The 20,395-nt window shown below is 46.2% G+C and overlaps 1 protein-coding gene across 1 annotated transcript in view; it reads left to right on the top strand.

Annotated features, from left to right (window-relative positions):
- The first annotated feature begins 7,362 nt into the window (after window positions 1-7,362).
- LOC142588159 (nuclear RNA export factor 1-like) overlaps window positions 7,363-20,395 on the top strand; it is a 40,409-nt gene continuing 27,376 nt past the window's right edge. The window contains exons 1-9 of the mRNA XM_075699659.1: window positions 7,363-7,552; window positions 8,131-8,289; window positions 10,731-10,827; window positions 11,202-11,263; window positions 12,343-12,416; window positions 14,937-15,020; window positions 15,156-15,260; window positions 17,593-17,664; window positions 19,301-19,459. Coding sequence (XP_075555774.1) covers window positions 7,516-7,552; window positions 8,131-8,289; window positions 10,731-10,827; window positions 11,202-11,263; window positions 12,343-12,416; window positions 14,937-15,020; window positions 15,156-15,260; window positions 17,593-17,664; window positions 19,301-19,459 — 849 coding nt within the window. The 5' untranslated portion in view covers window positions 7,363-7,515. The remainder of the gene's footprint in view (window positions 7,553-8,130; window positions 8,290-10,730; window positions 10,828-11,201; window positions 11,264-12,342; window positions 12,417-14,936; window positions 15,021-15,155; window positions 15,261-17,592; window positions 17,665-19,300; window positions 19,460-20,395) is intronic.

Here is a 20,395-nt window from a genome sequence, read left to right as displayed (position 1 = left end):
CCCAGCCTTATATAGAAATAATCCGGGAGTGCGCTTCAACAATGCAACCAAATTAGCGTTGTTTTATGTCCTCTTGAGCAACTCAAGGTATTTTTTTTTTACTGTGAGCATAGATATTTAATTATTAATAATTAATTAACCACCTCTTAAAGTATTACTCTCAACGCAAAATCTTCAGTCGAGAAGAATTGTAGAACCCTATTGAGAAGTGTCCAAATAATTTATTTGCATAAGGACATCTGCTATGTTCTCTTCTTTTGTTTTAATTTGCCCGGGCTGTAAAGGAAGCGTGCGAGATTTGAAAAAAGAAAAGTGTCACGTAATAGGTCCTTTAAGGATTTAGGAGTGACTCGTCGAAATCTTTGGTTCGATGACATCTCCTCTGGTGCTCCCGACCAGAGTAGATGGCTGGTTGACACGCAATGGTGGCCGTACGAGATGACAAGCGTGTACCACACACGGACTGTGTGCGGTACGTTTGTGCAGCCGGTTCCGGTGCTCACGCTGAGGACTGTGCTAAGTATAAAATACAGACTGTGTTCAGCACCTTGTCTCTAACAGGGGTAAATAATACTCTTGCACATCCTCACTATATCGTCTTACATCCTCAAGAATTGAAAGTCACGCAGATTCTGGTGTGTCATGATAGGTAAAACCTATAGGGCCGGCATAGCGTAAAAGTATGCCAATCTGTTTTTATTCCAAATCCGCCATTACACCTGCGTGATAGGTCAGAATGGTTCGGGTCCAGCCCATGTAGGGGCGGGCGCCACACCCATATGGGCAGAGCCCGAGCCAGTTTGACCTATCACAGAGGGCCGATTTTGAATAAAAACAGATTGCAATGGTTTTACGTCATACTACCCGTGGCCTGAAATACGAATATAACCACTGTTTTCAAGATGCAGAAACTGATTTGGGCGTGTATGTGGGGAACCAATGAACAAATACTGGCATTTTGAAAAAAATAGCTCATCACCTGAAATGTTACCGTGATCATGCCACACACGATGGAGTCCTACACCACACCTCCAGCGTCACTACCACCACTGCCGAGACGGCTGAAGAAGTGGTCATCGCCCTGGCCACTCTAGATCCCACCTGTCACACAATCGTGTGTGACTCTCGCTCATCCGTCACTAACTTCAGCAAAGGCCGTATTTCTCCCCAAGCTCTTCGAATCCTCTGCCAGGCACCACACTCTAAAGACAGCATGATCTCCCTGACATGGATCCCGGCCCATGCGGGCCCTGTCCACCCACACCTCCCCAATCTCAACGAGGTCCCCCGCTCCACTGCGCGAGGCCTAGTCAACCACGCCAAAGTCACTGGAGGCGAGTTGGACACCAGGGACAATCTGACCACATATAACGATCTCGTTAGGACCTTTTACCTCAGTCGCCGAACCTTCCCCCCACCTCATACCAAGTTCAGCCGGGCGCAGGCTACCACCCTGCGTCTGCTACGAACAAACACGTACCCTTCACCCACCCTTCTCCACCTTATAAGGTGGAGGAGGTTGGTGAATATATATATTCGCACACGTTAACACTACCCCCAACAGCCGGTGCTGTGGCATTCACCCGGCTACGCTTCCGCATATGCTATGGGAGTGTCTAGCACAGTGCTCACATATTAACACCACGACCCTCTCGTCGAGGTTGCATGAGGCTCTGCGGAGCTCCGCCCTCGATGACCAAACCTGGACGACCCAGCACGCCCGTGAGGCGGCGGCGAGGCAAGCCCTCGACGTCCCCTCATGGGAGGCTTAGGCCCGGCCATTATAAAGTGCTGGTTCTACATTAAATGTTTACCCCCCCCCCCATGCAGAAAAAGAAAACGAAGGTTACGGGATAAGCTGCCTTCTTTCCCGAGATACAACGTGATGTCATCGGCCAATGCTGTCGCCTTCACAACATCGCCGCCAGGTAGTGGGAGGCCTCGCAAGTAAATGAAGGTCTCTCAGTAGTGAGCACAGAAATGGTTCAAGGATGAGCTCTAGAAGGGGACTGGAAATAGAGGACACCTTTGATGGTTAATGGAAAATGGTACATTTTACGTCCATCAAGAAACACTGTACTTCGGATATTTCTATGGGCATTTCTGAGAAACTCGACGAAATTTGACGGAAAGAAACAAATACTGTCAGTGCACAAGATGTGTAGCTATATATGCTCAAGGCGATCGAACGCTTTTTTTTTCTTGATCTATATAGTGAAATCAAAAGACCACGCGATTAGCGCAGCGTGTACGTCATTATATGCCACGCGTAACAAACGAGAGACTATGTATTTCTCCGCGAGGGACATGATGACGTGCTGATGATGTCCTATATACGGAAGGCGCCAGTCATCCCAAGCGCCGTATGAAAACAGCTGTATAAAGGTTTTGTTGTCAAGTCTGAGAAGCGTGATTGGCCTCCATTCTTCTGGACGATCGAGCTGATAACGGGTCATGCTTGGGTATTAGTACTGCGGCCGTCGCGGACACTAACCGCGAAATCAAAGCTCTCAAAGCAGCGGCAATAACAAAAACAAAACAAAGGCGGAAGCGGCACCAATATGTTCTCAAACGGTTAAGAGTAAAACTCACAGGGCAAACAGTCCGGCCAGCAGCAGGGGCCCCACGCTTCATGGAAGATAATGCCGCCTTCACCTCATCAGCTGACAGCCGTGCACAAAGACGGTCGGCCATCTCAGGTGGAACCTGAGGCGCACTCAGTATTGTAACAAATCCGGCGGTACCATGACTCATTGACATAGTCATGCGAGCCACGTTCTCAAAATACGCTACAAAGAGCGGGGGATCAAGTGCACGCGGTGACGTGACAGGGGAGTGCTCGTGCGGCCGCAGAATTCAATTTGGACTGGACTGCAGCTGAGAAGTCAGTGCCTTGCAAAGCGCAGGACCCCGGGGTGCGCACAAAGATTACGTCTGCATCGCCAAGCTGCAGCAGCTGACAAAGAGGACGCGGCGACGGGGCGTTGGAAACATCTCCGTAGGGCTTTACACCGTATAGCTATCGCTGCCATGCACGCATCAGCGGAGTCAGTCGATCAAACCGAAGGGAAATACGGAGCTTCACGGTAGCGCCCTCTACTTCTACTGTACACACACGGCGTCTGAGGACACGCCCTTCAACTGAACAGCGCATGCGCCACTGCACCCACTACTCTGGGCCAGGTATAGAAAAGAAGTTACAGTGATGTTTCACGTTGCGAACGCGGGCCACGCGCAAGCGTATGGGTGCTGTTCCCTTTTTGTGCATTTGCGCGTAGAATGTTTGCGTTGTGGCAAGCCGCCTAGCACGTTCCTCGGGAGCCTCCAGGGCACGGCAAGACCGCGCCTTTTGCCGGGCTAGTTCAGCTCGTGTCCGGCGCTTGGCGACGACTTCGAGGTCTGTCGAATCGCGCTCGGCCTGCCGCCGCTTGCGTCGCTGCTCCGTCCTTTTCGCTTGTCGCTCGGCCTCTCGATAACGAGACGAACCCGGTACGTCCATAGCGCACACAGAACCCGCAGCAACTGCCAGAGGAGGTGAACCAAGCGCGCCTCCGCCTACCCTCCTCCTCCGCGACGCGTCGTCTCCTTTTTTCCTTCTCTGCTTCGCTCAAAGCCACATCTACAGGGGGCGTTGCTTTGCCGAGCGCATAGACCGCACTTATATTTACCGTATATGCTCCCCTTCAGCATATGCGGTAATCTATTCTATTAGCGCTCGAGCTAATCACCTAAGAGACTGCAATGACCTTAGCTGGTCCTACGAGGTAATGTTTCAACGCCTGAAAATGTTCTCTTTGACCGCGTTTTCAGGAAACTCTAATTATTCTTATACAGTTATCTAAATTAGAGCTTAAAATGCGACCTGCATTGTCCCCTCCATAGCGAAGTATTCTAAGGTCCAAATGGCGAAGAAAAACAATTATCACGCCAGCTGAACCAAAGCCACCAATTCCAAAATTGGAGCAACGTTTAGTGCCAAAAGTTAAATCGAATTCCCTCATCTGATCGATCTAGTGAAAGTAAGTTTCTTAAAGCGCCAGGATGTCATCTTTCTCCTGGCGTGTCAATTACTTTCGTTCCGCTGAGAGAAGACCCGCCCTGTTGGCTTGGCGGCCATGGTGTTGCGCTGCTGAGGACGAAGTCGCGGGGTCAAATCCTAGGCGCGCTGCGGCCGCATTTCGATGGAGGAGAACGGCAAAAGCGCCCGCGTACTGTGCATTAGGTGATCAAAATTAACCCGGAATTCCCACTACGGCATGCTTCGTAACCAAGTCGTGGTTTCGGCCCGTGCCACCCCCGAATTTAATTTAATTTAATCTAATTTAACTGAGAGAAGCTAATAGCAATCTTGGAACGACGGGGGCAGGGGGGCGGGGGGGAGGCACGCTTAAAGAGAAAAAGTTAAACGCAGCCTTCCTATTGTGAAGAGGCAACAACAGAGGGCACAGCATCGCTAGATGACGAGTAGGGGTCGTCCGGAACAGTCACATTTACTCGGGTGGCAAGACTCGCAGTGTACACGTAGATCGATTTGACGCTCTCTGGCTCGCCTTCTGTTACTATACATTCGTCAGATCTACTTGCGAGTACTTGGCGCTTGTGTTGTGGCTTACCACTCGAAAATTGCACCTGGGGATTTCATCGTCTGAATAACCCCGCATTCCTTCCTTATTGGGGACGGCAGTGGGGCTTTTCTTTTTAGACCTGCGTTTTTCTTTTGACCGCACCCTTCGGGCTCTGTGGACCCAGCGTTTTTTGTGCTGACGAGCCCACCCTTGGGGTAGCAACTTCTCTCTGTTCTTGAGCACCTTCTTCTGTTGCCTACTGATCACTGTTAGAGGGTGTCTCTGTTGACTGCCCAAATTTTCCTCCAGCTTCCCTTTTTTCTTCAGTGATTTTGTCATCTGCCTGTGCTGCCGAAAGTGGTGGCGAACACGGCGCGTATTGACTCCCAGTAATCAGGCCAGGCCAAAGTTTTCTTTGTCTCCGTCAAGATCCCGCGTCTCCACGGCAGCCAACGTGCCTCTCTGGCACTTGCTGACCGCACGGTCTTCGTAGCCGCAGCGCCAGCACACTCGCACAGCGCCTTCAAATTCACGCGGTATACTGTGTTGGCTATCATCTACAAAACGTTTGGCACCGCATTTCGATTTTCACGCGGAGGATGTCGGTGGTCACGAAAGGAAACCTGGGAACGCTGTCGCGTGTCACACTGAGGATATGGCCATATTTGCGTAGCGCTTTCGATAGTTCAATGTCTTGGTGCTAGGCGGAGTACCCGAACACTCGGACGACCTTTGATCGGGTCCCTCGATACTCGAACTGAAGTGTCCGAATCACGATCGGCGACAGCATCGGATGGGAACCGCTCAGCCACCGCGTGCGTTTTCAGGAAGATGTCGTCCTTCCCGCCAGTAAAGTCTTGCACTTCACATAGCCCCCATTCCACGAAAACTTTTCAGCGAAAACTTTCGTTACCTCTACGGTACTAACGCCTTGAGGGACGCGCTAGAGAAACTTATAAGGATTGAGACGCTTTGGGCTAGTCATTGCAGTTGCGGTACCGCGTGGCTTAACGGTACACCTTTGCCACGGTACCAGACTTACGGAGCAGCACGCGCAAGAGCAACCACCGCCATAACATCCTGACCTTAACAAAAGCGCCATGGGTGCTACCGTAGATTAAAGAATCTTGCTGATATAAAGCAGACAAATACCACGGGACTTCCTCCACACTTTCCTTCTGGCGGGCGGACTGGGTTGTTGTTGTTGTCCTGAGTGGCTGTGGCACATAACCACAGTGGGGGATTGGCCATGAATCGGCTGGTTCAACTAGGTGCTTAAATAATAATAATAATAACAAGGGAGTTGCCAATTTGAGCATTGGAGTTTAAAAGTAAACGTTTTGTGTTTGGAGAAAAAAGAAATAATCAGAAGAAAACCGGCTACGAAGAAAAAAATAATAATAGATAAGAAATAAAAGAAAGCTATGGTGGGGAGGGAGAGCGATCAGTCTAACATGGAAATCGATTGGTTTCGATTAAGTAATTTTGGATTGCCAAGCAAACATTTCTGTGTCTGAACCCGATAATGGATGCTCCAAAAGATATAGGATCACAGGAACTGATAAATTTAGAGTAATAGTGCGAAGCGGGATTTCGAGTAGTCGTTTTCTTATAATAGAAAAACGCCTGCAAGACAACAAGAAATGGTCTATTGTCTCCGCTTCGCCACAGAATGAGCATAATCGTGAGGGGACCCGACCAGACCTGTGGAGCTAGAAGTTCAACGCAGGTATACGGCAGCGCAGCCTCGTGATGGACACTTCAATTTTCCGTGTTCAGCAAACATCTCTGTGCCAAGGGTATAAGAGGTGTCGGTAATCCACAGAGTTAGTAATTGCGGAGCCTAGCAGCAGTAACATGAGCAGTCTAGCAGCAGTAACATGAGCAGTCAAAGGGCAGTAAGGGAGAATCGGGCCACTTATCCATGCCTTGGCTAGAGAGTCTGCAATTTCATTTATAATTAGCCCTTTATGGCCAGGCACCCAAATCAAACGCACGCTTCTCAAGTACCCAGGTACCAATGATTGAAACGTCCTCATCGCGCGAGAATCACGAGAATCAGTAAGGGATGAGCACAATGATAACGAATCAGTGACTACCACGGCTGACGTAATTGATGGTCCTAATTTGCGTAATGCCAGCACCACGGCCATGAATTCGGCTAAAAAGATCGGTATGAAATCTGGCAGCCGAAGAGAAAATGTCCAATCGAGAATCGGGGAAAATATTCCTACACCTGATTTTTCTTCACATTGTGAAGCATCTGTCGCAATTACAATGTTTGTTTGGGTTCTTCAGATGGATTGGGCAAGGCCCTTTCCTCAGTTTTGTTGTCTTCCACATATTGTCATCAATACAGATGGTCTTCGTGATTAATTTTGATGGATCCGAGGGAAGCACACCTTGCATTTTTTTTTCCTAATACGACACGCTGCGCACAAATTGTAATGCGAATGATTTACTGTAGCTGTACCCTACGCGTCTATAAAATTTGTCCGAACCGTTTCAGGGACCCCTTGAGAGACAGGCAAGAAACTGTTTCAAGTGCTCAGTGAACAATCTGGACCATAAAATGCACTTATTATGCGAAATCTGAGCAAAAAGAGAACATTTATAAGCACAACTCATTTTTTTCCCCTAAGATTATAAGCGAAATATGCAAATCTCTGTTGATCGCCACCTTTTAGACATCACTTGTTTCGGTTTCGCTTTCACAGCAAGCTAGAAGCCAATTCGAAAGACAACTCACAAGTCGTTTCTCGTTTACTCCTTCTGCTCCTTCTCCCCCACTGCGCCTGCGCACCACTGCTGACTCTTGCCGACGGTGTGTTAGTCACGCGATTGGAGAGTCCGTGAAAACTTTGTGCATTTTCTTTTTATTTATTTCTTCAGCCAGTGCAAAACTTCATATTGAATCCGATATTGATATTGTGGACATCCGTGCTTTGCTATGTCGTCGAGAGGATCCCGCAACCAAGGTTTTTACGGTAAGATAATTAGGCTTAGACTTCGCACGGAGCTGCTATCCGCTGTTTTCCTTCGCGCGCTGCATTCACTATTTGCACAGCACTAGCTTTTAGATTTCCGATGCTCGTGGCGGAAATCAGGCAGCATGATTCGCCTGAAAGCTGTTGGCATGATTTCGAGTGGTTGTGGAAGGTGTTTGTTGCTGCGTGTGCGATGAAATCGTGCATGCATGCGACCACGTTATCGAATTGCGCAAGGTGTGGATGAGGTCGAAGGAAACGTTGCTGGTTGCCCTCAGGTTGCCTTAAATTGGCATAGTGGAGCGGTAATCTTGCCATCGACAATGTACTACTTAGTGAATAAATCATAGATCTGTCTACGATTACCTCAAAGTTAGCAGTTAACAAGAAACGGCGTTATCGTTTAGTGAGACTGGATAGGCTGACCGCATCGAGCTCCAAATCGGCGTGTAATAAAACAACGTTTGTTTTCTAGCCGTCTTTTAGACCAAGACATGTCTGGCCGTTTGCTGGCTGGATTTTTCGTGTGCGTTTTTGTTTGGCCTTGACCACATTGAACGAACGGCCGTCTTTCCCAGGACATGACGACCGTGCTGGAGACCGCGGAGGCAACCGTGGACGTGGTGGTCAGCGTGGCGGAGGCAGGATGGGCAACAGAGGCGGGTTTGGTGCTCCTATCCTCAAGCGTTACAACCGCCCAAAGTTCGGTGGCGCATCAGGTGGACAACCTGGCTACGGTAAGCGTTCAACCGCGATTTTTTACTCCCGCGTTTTTTTCACACCCTCACGTTCATATCGACATGCCGATGCTCTTTGGACGCCGCCTGAAATGTTACCATGGTGACTGGCACGACACGTCGCCTGAAACTCCGTCCGTGCCAGGCGCGGTCGACCGCTGCAAGCGAATCAACAGCCAATTTATTCTGAACACAGCTACATTGTTTTGTTGAGTGAGTTGCTGCCTAAACCTTTTTCTTCGGTCGTATCGTCTGTGTCAGTAATGCTGACCTGACAGTAAGACAACTTTGTAAGCGTAAGTTGAGAAAGGAGATAACCACATGTCGGTCAATTTTTGTTTCTGAGCTTTCACATCGTCGATTGCCAATTTTCTCATAAACAAGTGCGGCAAGTGAAACTGGTTGAGGGAGCAGCTGTTAGACTTTTCCTTTGGTTGTTCCTGTATCAGTATCACTGTTCTGATTTCTGATGGCTTTGCAGGTGTAGGTTGAGAAGCAAAAATACAAAACTAATGTCAGTCAGTTTTGTTCTGTTTCTGAGCTGTTGCAACACTGGTTGACCAGCCTCACTGACACGGTTATGTCTGTGAATGAATTTGGTTGGGAGTGTTAACTGTTAAAATTTTCCTCTGGCTGTGGTGTCTGTGTTAGCACCAGAATTATACTCAAACAGCAGGACTGATGCAAGGACACACAGAAACACAAATTTTCTTTGAGTATAGTTCTGAAGATGAGCCAACTAGCCCTCACCAAGATGTCAGAATCGTTCTCCCAAATGTGACAGCTTTGCAAGCATAGAAGAAAAAGAATGCACATGTCAATCAATTATGTTCTTTTTCTGATCTGTAGCATCACGAACTGGCACAAGTTGCTCTGACACAGGTGCAGCTCTCAGTGATACTGCTTGCAACGGTTCTCATTTTTATGATTGGATCATCTTACAGCTGCTCCTGACTTGTTTGATTGGCATTTGGGCCCCCGTTTTCGCATTTGATGTTCTATTGAACCTTTGCAAAGCTGTGGGAAGGAAAGCTGTAAAGAGTGCACTTGGTGTCTGCAACAGAGTAATTAACCAGAACCTGCGGTGAGGCACTTTTTGAGTGCCCTCAGTGTTTGCTTAGTAGGGAAAGCATGACATTATACTCCATTTCATACATGCAACGCTCTGGAGGCTGAAGATACCTTGCAGTGGCATGACATTATACTCGTTTCATGCATCAGGTGTAACGCTGTGGAGGCTGAAGATACCTTGCAGTGGCTGCGTTCGCACTTAGAAACAGTTCGGTGTCTTTTGACCGATTTTTGTGAAAATGTTCTTTATATAAGGTCAGTTCTGAATGAAAGCAAGAATTTACCCTTCGAAACAAACAAACCATGTTCTCATTCGGCTGCTAGTATGTTTTTTATATCAATTTGATTTTTTGTTTTTTATTTGCAGTCCGTTGCGGCAGCCTCACGTGCATGCTCGTGCGAGCAAACGCCGCTGGCGCGCAGCGAAACATAGACGGAACGCGCAGAGTGATAAAATGTGGAGGGCGGACTACTTGTGTAGCTTCCACAGCGTTGCACCTGATGTATGAAACAGAGTGTAGTTCTAGATGCTTTCAGTCCGAGTGTAAGCTTACGTTATACGTTATACCCCGAAGAGGGTCTCGAAGGAAATAAAGTAAAAAGGAAATTTTGTGTTACCAGGTGTATTGCTTGCAGCATTACACTGCTAAATGCGAGCTTGCAGGATTGAATTCCAGCTGCAGTGACTTGCATTGGGACAGGTAAAATACAAAAGAGAAGGAATTTGTGTACTGTACCACTATATTTAGGTGCCTGTTAACATGAGCTCCAGGGGGCAAAAGATTCTCTGGAGTGCTCTTCTGTGGTGCCCCCTTTCAGATTTGAGACACACAAGCAGCTGCTATAAAATGTTTTTTTTTTTTTTTTTTGTAGATTTTCTCTTGCACCGTATCAATAGTAGTGGCACCCTTGTGTCACACCCTAACTTTTGCTGTCTTCTCGCTACATTAGGTCTTTCAGAGTAAAACCTCGCAACATTTGCAAGCTCTTGCTCCTTCTTGAATTGAATGGGAGGCACTTTTTGCTGTAATGATTCATTGTATAAGTCTCGCCAAGTTGTTGCCACAGTTTGTGAGGTCATTGATTCGCTTGAGGAATGTGAAGATCGGACTCCAGTCACGCCAAGCCCTTTCGATAACAATCATGCCCAAGCGGATTTGAATTCCTCGATCACAATTCGCTACTTTCCACGGCTTGCACAACGGAGCCAATCACAATAGAGAAATTTGATCCTGGTCGGGTACAATTGTGACTGAAAGTGCACCTGTGGCAGTGAACATATGTGTCCATTATTCACTTAGCACACACTTGCAGGTGTCTGTGTCTGCGGATTGTGTGGCCAACTAATTGCTTCTTTTGTCCTTTTTCAGGTCGGCGAGATGGGGGCAACAGGGCCAGGTTTGCAGATGAAGATGGGGACATCGAGATGCAGGGGGGCAACCTACCCGACCACATGCGCAACCGTTTGTGAGTAGATTGGCCAGGCATGGTTTCTATCACTGGCCCTCTGTTGCTCGGCTATAAAGGATTTCCAATGTGACATTTTCCGATTTTTTAATTTTTTTTGTGTGTTCAGCATTCTTTGCCTGCTTAGGGCACTTTGGGTGGTATATCTATCCGTCTAGCCTCTTATGCCATCGTGGTCGTTTCTTTAGCTCGATATAAGTCCAGTTATGCATGACATGGTGTGACATGAATGACATGTATGGCATCCATGACATGCTTGTCATCATCGAAACGCAAGAGAGGTGCTTTCACTTAGCAAACGAGTTATTTGTTTCTGACCTTGTGTAATAGTGTGCATGAAACTGCGGCAGTAATTTTCATTTTCTGACTTCCAGCAAGCCATACAACTCGTACAACCGGAACAGGAAAAGGAGAGGCATGCCTGACAGGAGAGGAGGTGAGAGCATGGCTTTCTTTTTTGTACAACACATAGCAAAGTCTTCAATTTCCATATCTACTCAATCCTAACACACACTTCTCTCTCTTTCTCTTTTTTTTTTCGCAACATTGAGAGTGTGCGTAATTTCTGTGCTCATCCGTTAAATAAGGTTTGCTGTACCATATTCGCTATATTCTGACGTGCACCCAGTTTGTGTGGCTTCAAATAAGAAAATTTTGAAACCACGAAAACTTGGTGCGTGCTAGAATTTAGTAAGTTCAATAATTAATTCATATCCGAGATGAAAACACTTTCTTTTATCCGATGTTTGTTATTGGCGCATGTTCATTGCATGCTGGTCTTGTAATTAAACTATAAGATTTAATTCACATGCAATAGAACCCCATTGATACATTATTCACTATTGCATTCTCCTGGCTGCTACGTTGCATTTTCATGGTCCTGGCCCAATTCCCATTGACTCCCATGTATATTATGTTCCCCTTTGATACAATGCCATTCTGTAATGTTCCCGCATGTTATGTTGTGTTCGAACATGGCGGTACTGTAAATGTGACGGATGCATCCAGCTATTACGTTGCAACAAGCAACCAAAGCTTCTAATAAATGATTAAAGTTGCACAAGCCAGTCGCTGCAGAAGCTTAGGAAAAAATATGCACAGAGCAGTTAGTGAAGCACCCGAAAAAATGTGCATTGGTTAAAACATACTGGGAACCGCGCACACTGGGCCAGATGTGCCAAGCTAGTAAACGGTAGCCGAGCGCAAGGCTATATTTATTTGGGGCTTGTGAGGGTTTTATATTCGTTGCATGATCGCCGGTTCCCTTCAGCATCGCCGCAAGAAGCCTACGTTTTGCAATACTGTGAAAATGTGGTATGCTGGTTTCTCAAGTCAGTGTGGCAGTATCAAGGAAAGGTGAATGGTTGATTGAGTGTGTTCGAAAATTTGTTCGTGGCCCTCACCTTTATTGTGCTGGTTACTTTCTGTGCTGGTTTTGCTGTGTTCTGTGTGCGATGTACGTTAGGAAAATGTAGTGTATGAGAATGACGAAGACGGTGTTTTGTTTCTTTGCAGGCAGGGACAGGGCTGTCTACGTTCCGCCACACCTACAGAACAAGAGCAGCGAAGGCACATGGTACAAAGTTGTGGTGAGTACCACGAGCTAGGTTGCGCAGTCTAGAAATTGGACCTTTTGCAGGCACGAGCTTTTACTCCACGTTGTTGTGGTCAGGAACTGCTCTGAGTGTTTTGGATGCCATGCAGAAAAGGCCACTCATGTGAACGCATAGTAATTTATTTTAGGAAGTGTTCCTTATTCCTGAGGCTCTTGTATTACCTGCAGTCTCCACTCAGCATCTTTGGGCAATTGCCACGGCAACCGTTTTCTCTAGGCTCTTCATTGTCACTTTCTTTTTCGGTCCTGTCATCCGAGGATGTTGGCTGGTCACCTGGAGGTAGAATATATTTTTTTCAATATTCAAAAGTATCTTCAGATACACTAAGCACGTCTTCTTTCCAGTTAAACGCACTGATAAAATGCTACCATTATCTCTGTGCTTGGCAGCATGACAAGCACGCCGAATTCCTTATGGTGTGCTGTCAGAAATGTGCTGCCTTCTCACAGAAAGTGCTGCAAAGTGCAATTATCAGTAGTTCAAGATGTTACCAAAAATTGCTGCAAGGAACACCAGAAAAAAAATCTCACAAGGAAGCACGGATGCATGTCTGGCGCTTTCTGACACCCGACTCCTAGGAATAGCTTTGTGTGCCAGATGGGGCTTGCCCAGGTAACCTACAAATTCAAAGAGAAGGCAGTGTATGGCAGTTGTTTCTTTTTTATTATCAGGTACTGGAGGTAGGTTGGCTATTCATAACATAATTAAAAACAGTGCACTTGGAAATCACAGCCACAGTGTGTCTTGATTTTGTGCATCTGTGTTCTCCAAGTGTGCTGCCCTTAACTACACCGCAGTTTTGTTAACGACTTAGCATTGTGGCCATCCTGAAATGGTATCGGCCGGGTTCTATTTCTTCATGATCTTTAAAGCCTGTCGTAATCCCATTTCTGCCCTGTCCACTAATAGTGCTTGCATACTTTAGATAATAGCTAATAGCACTGGCCTGAAAATACTCAGCTGTGGCACTCTCCCTGCCCCAAATTGTAGCACATGAAAGCCCAAAAACTTGGCATGAAAATGTGAGCGCTTTCTTTGTTGTTAAATGTCTGTTGTCTGACACTCAAGCTCTGATGTTTATCGAGAAGTGTCGAAAAGCTTGGTTGACCGCAGATGGTTGTTACTGTTAAACCTTGCAATAGCAAAGTTGCATGCAGCACGAAAAACGTTTCTTAGATCCAATATTTGTTATCAGAACATACCATATGTACTTGCATAATGATCGGAGTTTTCTGTCATAAAAATTGCTGCAAATTCAGGGGTGCGATCATTACGCTGGTTAGATCTGCCATGAAAAGAAAGAATTCTTTATCTTGAATTTGCTGCGGGATGGCAACAGGTCAACAAACAGGCAGCTGCCGCTGTAACAGTGAGGGAAACGAAAAGAAAAATGGCGGCTGGTGTAGCAAGCCGAACGTTCTGAACGGCATTTTTTTTTTTTCATGTGTACATTACGCGCATTGAAACAGTTTCTTCCGTATCAGTAATGAATAATATCGTTAATATCGGCAAGTCTGCGGCAATAACATAGCCACGTCCACTTTGAGGGGACAAAAACAGAGATGGGCGTGCTTAGCTGCCAGTGATATAGAAACACGTGGTGGTTATGCTGCAGAAACCGCTACATTTGTCTTCACTACTATCCTAATACAGCATGTTTCTGCTAAAGATGGGCGAATATCTTAGCTGTGTTACAAGCGTCAGCGTATGAATAGGATACACTTCTAATGTATCAGTGTAAACGTGGCTACTATCGTTGCCGTTCGCGATTTGTTGCGTGCCTAGAAGTGCAGACGAGAAGAATCGAAAGGCGCCTTTGTTGTTGTTGTTGACCACAACCATTAGAAAGCCTACAAATAATAAAGCGAAGGCAAGTTTGGTTGTAGCTTTTTTTTTTTTTTTTCATGGAAGTGTGGAAAGTGATGAAAGGAATAAAATGGGGCGTCTGCTTCAGAATGTTTGATGCGTGCAGACCGCTTGGTATGGTCTTGAAGAGTCGTTCGCGTAGCATTCCACAGATGGCAGGCGCGATCATCATCAGCTAGACTTCGCACACGACAAATTGCTGGGGCAAGTTCGGGGTGTGATCATTACGCGAGTGCGATCATTATGCAAGTAAATACGGTACAGTCTAACCTCGATATAATGAGCATGGATATAACAAAGTATTTAAAACGGCACGATCTGAAGTGTGTTGCACTAATGTCAGCATGTAACGAATATTTTTGTAATATATAACGATGGTATATTCATGTTGGATGTAGACTCTTTCATAGAGGTTCAACTGTGTTCATTACACGCTGATTAACAGCTATAAATATTTTAGGTTTGCTTTGTTGCACTTGTGTGCATCAAGTCAAGGTTCAGCTGTTGTACTCGTTGCATAGAAACTGTTAGTGCTGGCACACACCGCAAGTGTGTATAAATGTTGGAGCATCTGACAGAAAAGCACTTTACAAGTGGCTTTGGTTTTGTTTCATTTTTGTTTTTCAGGTTCCTCATGGCAAGAAGCATGGCAAGGACTTCATCCTCAGAGAGATCAAGGCGAGGATGAGCGTTCCACTCATTCCGTACAACGTGAGTCAGTGTTCGCATTCTTAATTGTTCGTCGTGGCCAACCCTTGCACTGCTGTTCGCACCTCACTTGCTGAAACAGACTGCGCATATTTTTCACCCGCTGTATCATTTTTTTTTTTTCCTTTGTCCTCCCAGTTCCAGTTTGACGGCCACAATGCTGTTTTCTATGTCAACGATGTCGCAAGTGCTGCAGCGGTGCGCAACCTGAACAAAGTCATTGACACGTCTTCTGGTTTCAAGGTTAGCTTCTGCGTTCTTTTATTGCTAATAAATATATATATTTTTTTGGGAGGGCGCATTGCTCGTCTCACTGTAATGGCACTAATGTGCAAATAAGGTGCCTTGTTGCTGTTAAGTTGTTGCTCTAATGTTTATTGATCGCTTCTGAGTAGTGGCATGCGAACGAGCAACAAATAGCTCCTGCTGTAAATTTCTGTTTTGTTTAAGTATTTTGTATTCACTTATTTCGAATTGAGCCGGGGTCCTAAAGTCAGGCTCTCCAAAAAAAATGAATGCATGCCCTTTACTGCCCCCGAGGCTCAAATTCCCACAGGCACGCCCGACAAAATAGCTGGGCCTAGCGTTGCCACGGTGGCTACGACCGCCAGTCTATTGCTGTGCGAGATAATCAAAAAGATGGCTTTGATTAATGCTGTTTTGAACCTGAGGTCATGGCAATAAGCAAGGAAAATTGGGAAGCAGAGGGTTTCAACGTCCGCAATTTCAGGCCTCCTTATACATTGTCTCTATGGGGTTTTCGGCGGTGCTGCGAAGGTGTCCTAATTATCAGGCACGTTGGAAAAGTCAGTCCTTGACTTTATCTGATTGAGCCAGGGATGGGTTCCTAGTCCGGATTTCGAGTGCAGTAGAACCCAGTTATTACAATATTCAAGTGCCACGAAAATTCCATTGTTATAACCAGGTTGCATGAAAAAATCAAAATAGGGGGATGGCAGAGCTGATGTGAGAAAACTATAATGGTGTCGAGGCCAGTGCCCTATCCCCACCACCTTCTTCTATCCAGCTGCTGAGTGTGTTCACTCGTTTAACTGCTTTCTGGGCACTCCGATCGCGTGTAGCAAGCCGTGGCAGTAGGCGTTAAAGACGGGCACTGCTATAAAAACTGCAAAGAAAGGGTCATGAGTGGCAAGCAGTATGCGAGTACTCCGCGGCATTACTTTGGTGGCCCCAAAAGCGGCCTTGTAGAAATTGCAAGAAGGCTGCCGCGGCAGCCTGTCAACTTGAGAAATCCAAAAGAAATGCTGAGGCGAGATCGCCGCAAGCATATTGCCATGTACTTCTTACTGGCTTGCACTAGAAAACCCTGTGTCCGTCAGCCTTGCATGCTTTGCGCGAAGCTTGCTGACATCCTTCTCAGAGGCACCTAGGTGCTCCACGTAGTGCAGCAGAAGGTTCCTCGTGAAAACGAAGCCCCGGGGTAACTGAATCACCGGCCCGGCCTCTTTTGAGGACAAAGTTGGGGCAGCCTGCCCTACCGCGTCATCGCTGCCGTAGTCGCCGTCGCTACCAGATGCAAGCATGTTCGCGACGATCGCCTCATCGGTTAGAAGCGCTTAGGATTTCTTTTCACCGGCAACGTCGTGCACTGCCGATGATCAGCGGGCGCAGCAGCCATCTTCCTTTTCGGCGGCAAGTCAAACCAGCTGTTGGTCAAACAAGGCTGAGAAACCGAATGGCCAGGAACGATTTCGACACAACTAACAAAGACGAATGCGAGTGATTTAGCTGTTTGCAGAACTGCACTGAATGAGGAGTCAGCGAGCAACATGTGAGCAATCTGTGAGCAGCGCATTTGGCACGGTCCATTTATGTTTTGGAGAGTGAGGCACCTTAGAGCTATGGTTGCAGTCCATTCATGTTCGGAGGGGTGGAAGGGCAACGGGAGAGAGGCGCGGAGGTGGCTGGAAAATGAGCGCGCGGCGGCTGTTGAAGCAGTGGCCCGTCGTGCGGCGGCTTGAATTTCTCATTTTTTTTCTTTTCGAGGATTTTGCATTTGACTACCTTTTGACTTGTATACCCAGCAGCCAGGCTTCATCGTTATGACCGATAATTCAGCACCAGGGCATTGTATTAAGCGGGTTATTTTACCATGGAAAACCTACAGAAGTTCGTGGGGCAGAAGCTGATTGTTATAGCCGATATATTGTTAAAACCGGTATCATTATAAGTGGTTTCGACTGTACAAGTCAAAGAATTTATATTTGAGATAAGTGAATAGGATTATGTTTACAACTCTTTAGTACAACTCAAAAACATTGTAAAAATATTTTTTTTCTTAACATAACTGCATGACACCAGCTGGACCGCAATTTCATAGTGATGCCTTCCACTTAATTATCCACACATATATGTTCATTGCTGGATGATCCCATTGAAATACAGGGGCAATGTCAATCTGACCACTGAGGAAGTGTGAAAAGGAATAGCGAAGAAATTGCGGCTCAAATTTCCACGATGTCCTAATGTTTATATTGAATGATTTGCAATTTTCATAGTCATGTGTTGTGTCCGTCACTGACACTTTTCTCCTGCGTCCCCACATTGTCTGCAGATGGCCATCATAACCAAGGGCTCCGATGTGCCGATCGTGGCTGTCGATGATGACATAATGACCAGTCTCAAGGTAAGGCTTGTTCTGGTGTGTTTAAGTGTCTGAATTTCTTTTGCGGACAGTACAAGTATCGTATTTACCAGATTTTAACGTGCGCTCGGCTTATTTATGGCTTCTGCGTAAGACAGCAATGTCTGCCCAAGTCTGACATGCACTCCAGCTTATGACGCGAAAGCAAGGTATCATGCCTCCGAATTTTAGTCTGAAAAAGATGAAAATAAAAATTAATTATGGGGTTTTGCGTGCCAAAACCACTTTCTGGTTAGTAGGCACTCCGTAGTAGGGGCTCCAGAAATCTTGACCACTTGGGGCTCTTTAATGTGCACCTAAATCTAACTACCCCGGTGTTTTCACATTTCTCCCCCATCAAAATGTGACTGCCATGGCTAGGATTCGATCCCGCGACCTTGTGCTTAGCAGCCCAGCACCATAGCCACTAAGCAAACCAAGGCTGATAAAAAGATGAAACTGGTAGAACTTATTTATAAGAGGAAGCTTTAGCTCTGAGAAGTATGTGTAGAATGCAAAATTCTCTTGTGATACAGCCAGTGGATCAGTTTGAATAAAATATGTTGCGTATGCAAGAGAAATTTAAATCCTAAAAAGTGTAGGAAGCAGGACTTTGGATTTAATGTCTCGGAACTTTCTTGTACAAAATTTGTCGAACATTGGTAAGGCTAAAGTATATAAGCGCGAAGCTTGCAAATTTAATTCAACACCAAAAAACAGATATCGCAGTTCTGTAAAGTCCTGTGGATGTTGCTACTACTCATGACCATGGCGGCGCATCCTTTCATCTACTGGCATCGTGTAGTATGTGAACTTGGAAGCAAGGAAGTGTCCAACTAGGCCTTTCACGATGCTAGACAAGGGGCTCAGTTTCAAGCAATGACACACACACTCAAACAGTTTTGATGACTATTGATACCGTAAATTTGAATCTAGACTAACATTCTTTTTTTTTAAATAATCATATACCAAACTCTAGGGTCGTCTTATCGAAAATCTTAAAGAACATGCTAGTTTTTAATTAAAAACGAAAAATATGGTGCATAGCTAGCACCATCTAGAAAAGTCTGTATTGCAGCCGCTACTAGCCATGCCACTAGCCAACTGAAGTACACGAGTGATGTCGCCATTTTGACCTGTTTCGTATCGGCGTGCAGCGTGGCATTGTCGTAATGGCACCAAACAGGTGACGCCACTATAGTGCTGCTTTTAAATGAAAAGTTGTGCTAGCAGCAAGAGGCACAGTCGAACATTCAAGCAGGGCAGGTCTTCAGCATTGATGAGAAAAACGTCCTTCGTTGGAGGGAGCAACGGAAGACTCTTTTTGCTTGTGCCACAACGAGAACGAGGAGATGACAGTGATAAGGAAGATAGAGACGAAGATAGCAGCGATGATGATGTAGAGTGAACCCAGCGTGTTCATATTAAATAACTGGCATTTAAATTTTGTGAACGCTGGTAAGGTTTTTTTTCCCTTTTTTTCTGCCTTCAGATATTCGGAAGTAGGCTTAGAATTGAGGACGGCCTAGATTCCGCTAAATAGGATAATATCTAGTAAGAATATCTCAATACATGTGAGCAGTTTGGTGGGGCTGTTGATAAACAACAGTAAACATTGTCTCGATTGGTTGTTCTCCAGTTGGTGATGAGCAAGCGCTACGATGCCACTCGCGGCCACCTCGACTTGTCAAACTTTCAAAAGGACGAGACGCTGAAAGAGCTCAACCTCTACATCACGTTTGCCCGGACAAGCATCATGTCTATTGCAGTCAAGATCATCGTGGAGAACGTTCCTGAGGTAACCTTCACAACCTGTGTAATGAGTTTTTACTATGATTACTATGATTACTATGATTACTATGAAAATCTGCAATCTGCTTCGCTATATATAAATTTCGTTATGTTGAAACTCAATCTTTTTTGCAAATAACTGGAGTCGCTGGTGGATTTCTTTTACACATAAGTGGCTGGGAAATTATCGGGCAATTGGGAAAAAAGCAAACTTGAACGAGAAAAGAAGAATCATTTTGTTAAATACAGAGTTGGTGTTGGAAGATCCAGTTTTATGCCATGTCGACGATATCTTCACTACGGCGGCATGAAGCGAGCCGGCGACGCTTCTGCACCCACTCTACTCCGCAACTGTTGGTGTCGTCCGCAGTGGTGGGACAACGCTATTATGAAATGTGCTGGTAGCGCGGAGCGAAGGCTTTGCCACTCCCTTCAACGGCGCTCATCAAGCCACTATCCTTCTCAGTTCACCTTTGCGCGCTTTCACTTCCACGCAACGCACGCAGCGCATGTGGTGTGATAGGATCTTACCCCACTTGTCCTTTTTCCAGAACGTGACGCTGCTCCGCTTCTGTGGCGCAGTGTACAATTTGAGGGGAGCAGTCGCAAGCAGTCCCTTGTAGTGCAACCATTTGACCATCCGCACCTGCAGAAGTTTCCGTTTATTGTCTGGGTATTTCTTCGCGGGGGCAGTGAAATCTTGTTATGCAGTTGAACCTCGCAATAACGAAATTGGCGGGGAACGCGAAAAAATTCGCTTACGCGAGAATTCTGTTGTTGCGAAATGAGACGGAACACATAGGCAATGCGTCGCAGAACAAAGCTTTGCTGTCAAAATTTTGTGAGCCTACTTTGGTAAGATTGCGAGGATATAGAGCTGCATTGCCGACAGTACAAAGCGCATTGCACGCATCGATCAACAGTGGCAGCGTACAGACCTGTA

This window comes from Dermacentor variabilis, chromosome 7 (assembly GCF_050947875.1).
Source record: "Dermacentor variabilis isolate Ectoservices chromosome 7, ASM5094787v1, whole genome shotgun sequence".
Taxonomy (NCBI): Eukaryota; Metazoa; Arthropoda; class Arachnida; order Ixodida; family Ixodidae; genus Dermacentor; species Dermacentor variabilis.
This window is presented reverse-complemented; position numbering and strand designations above follow the sequence as displayed.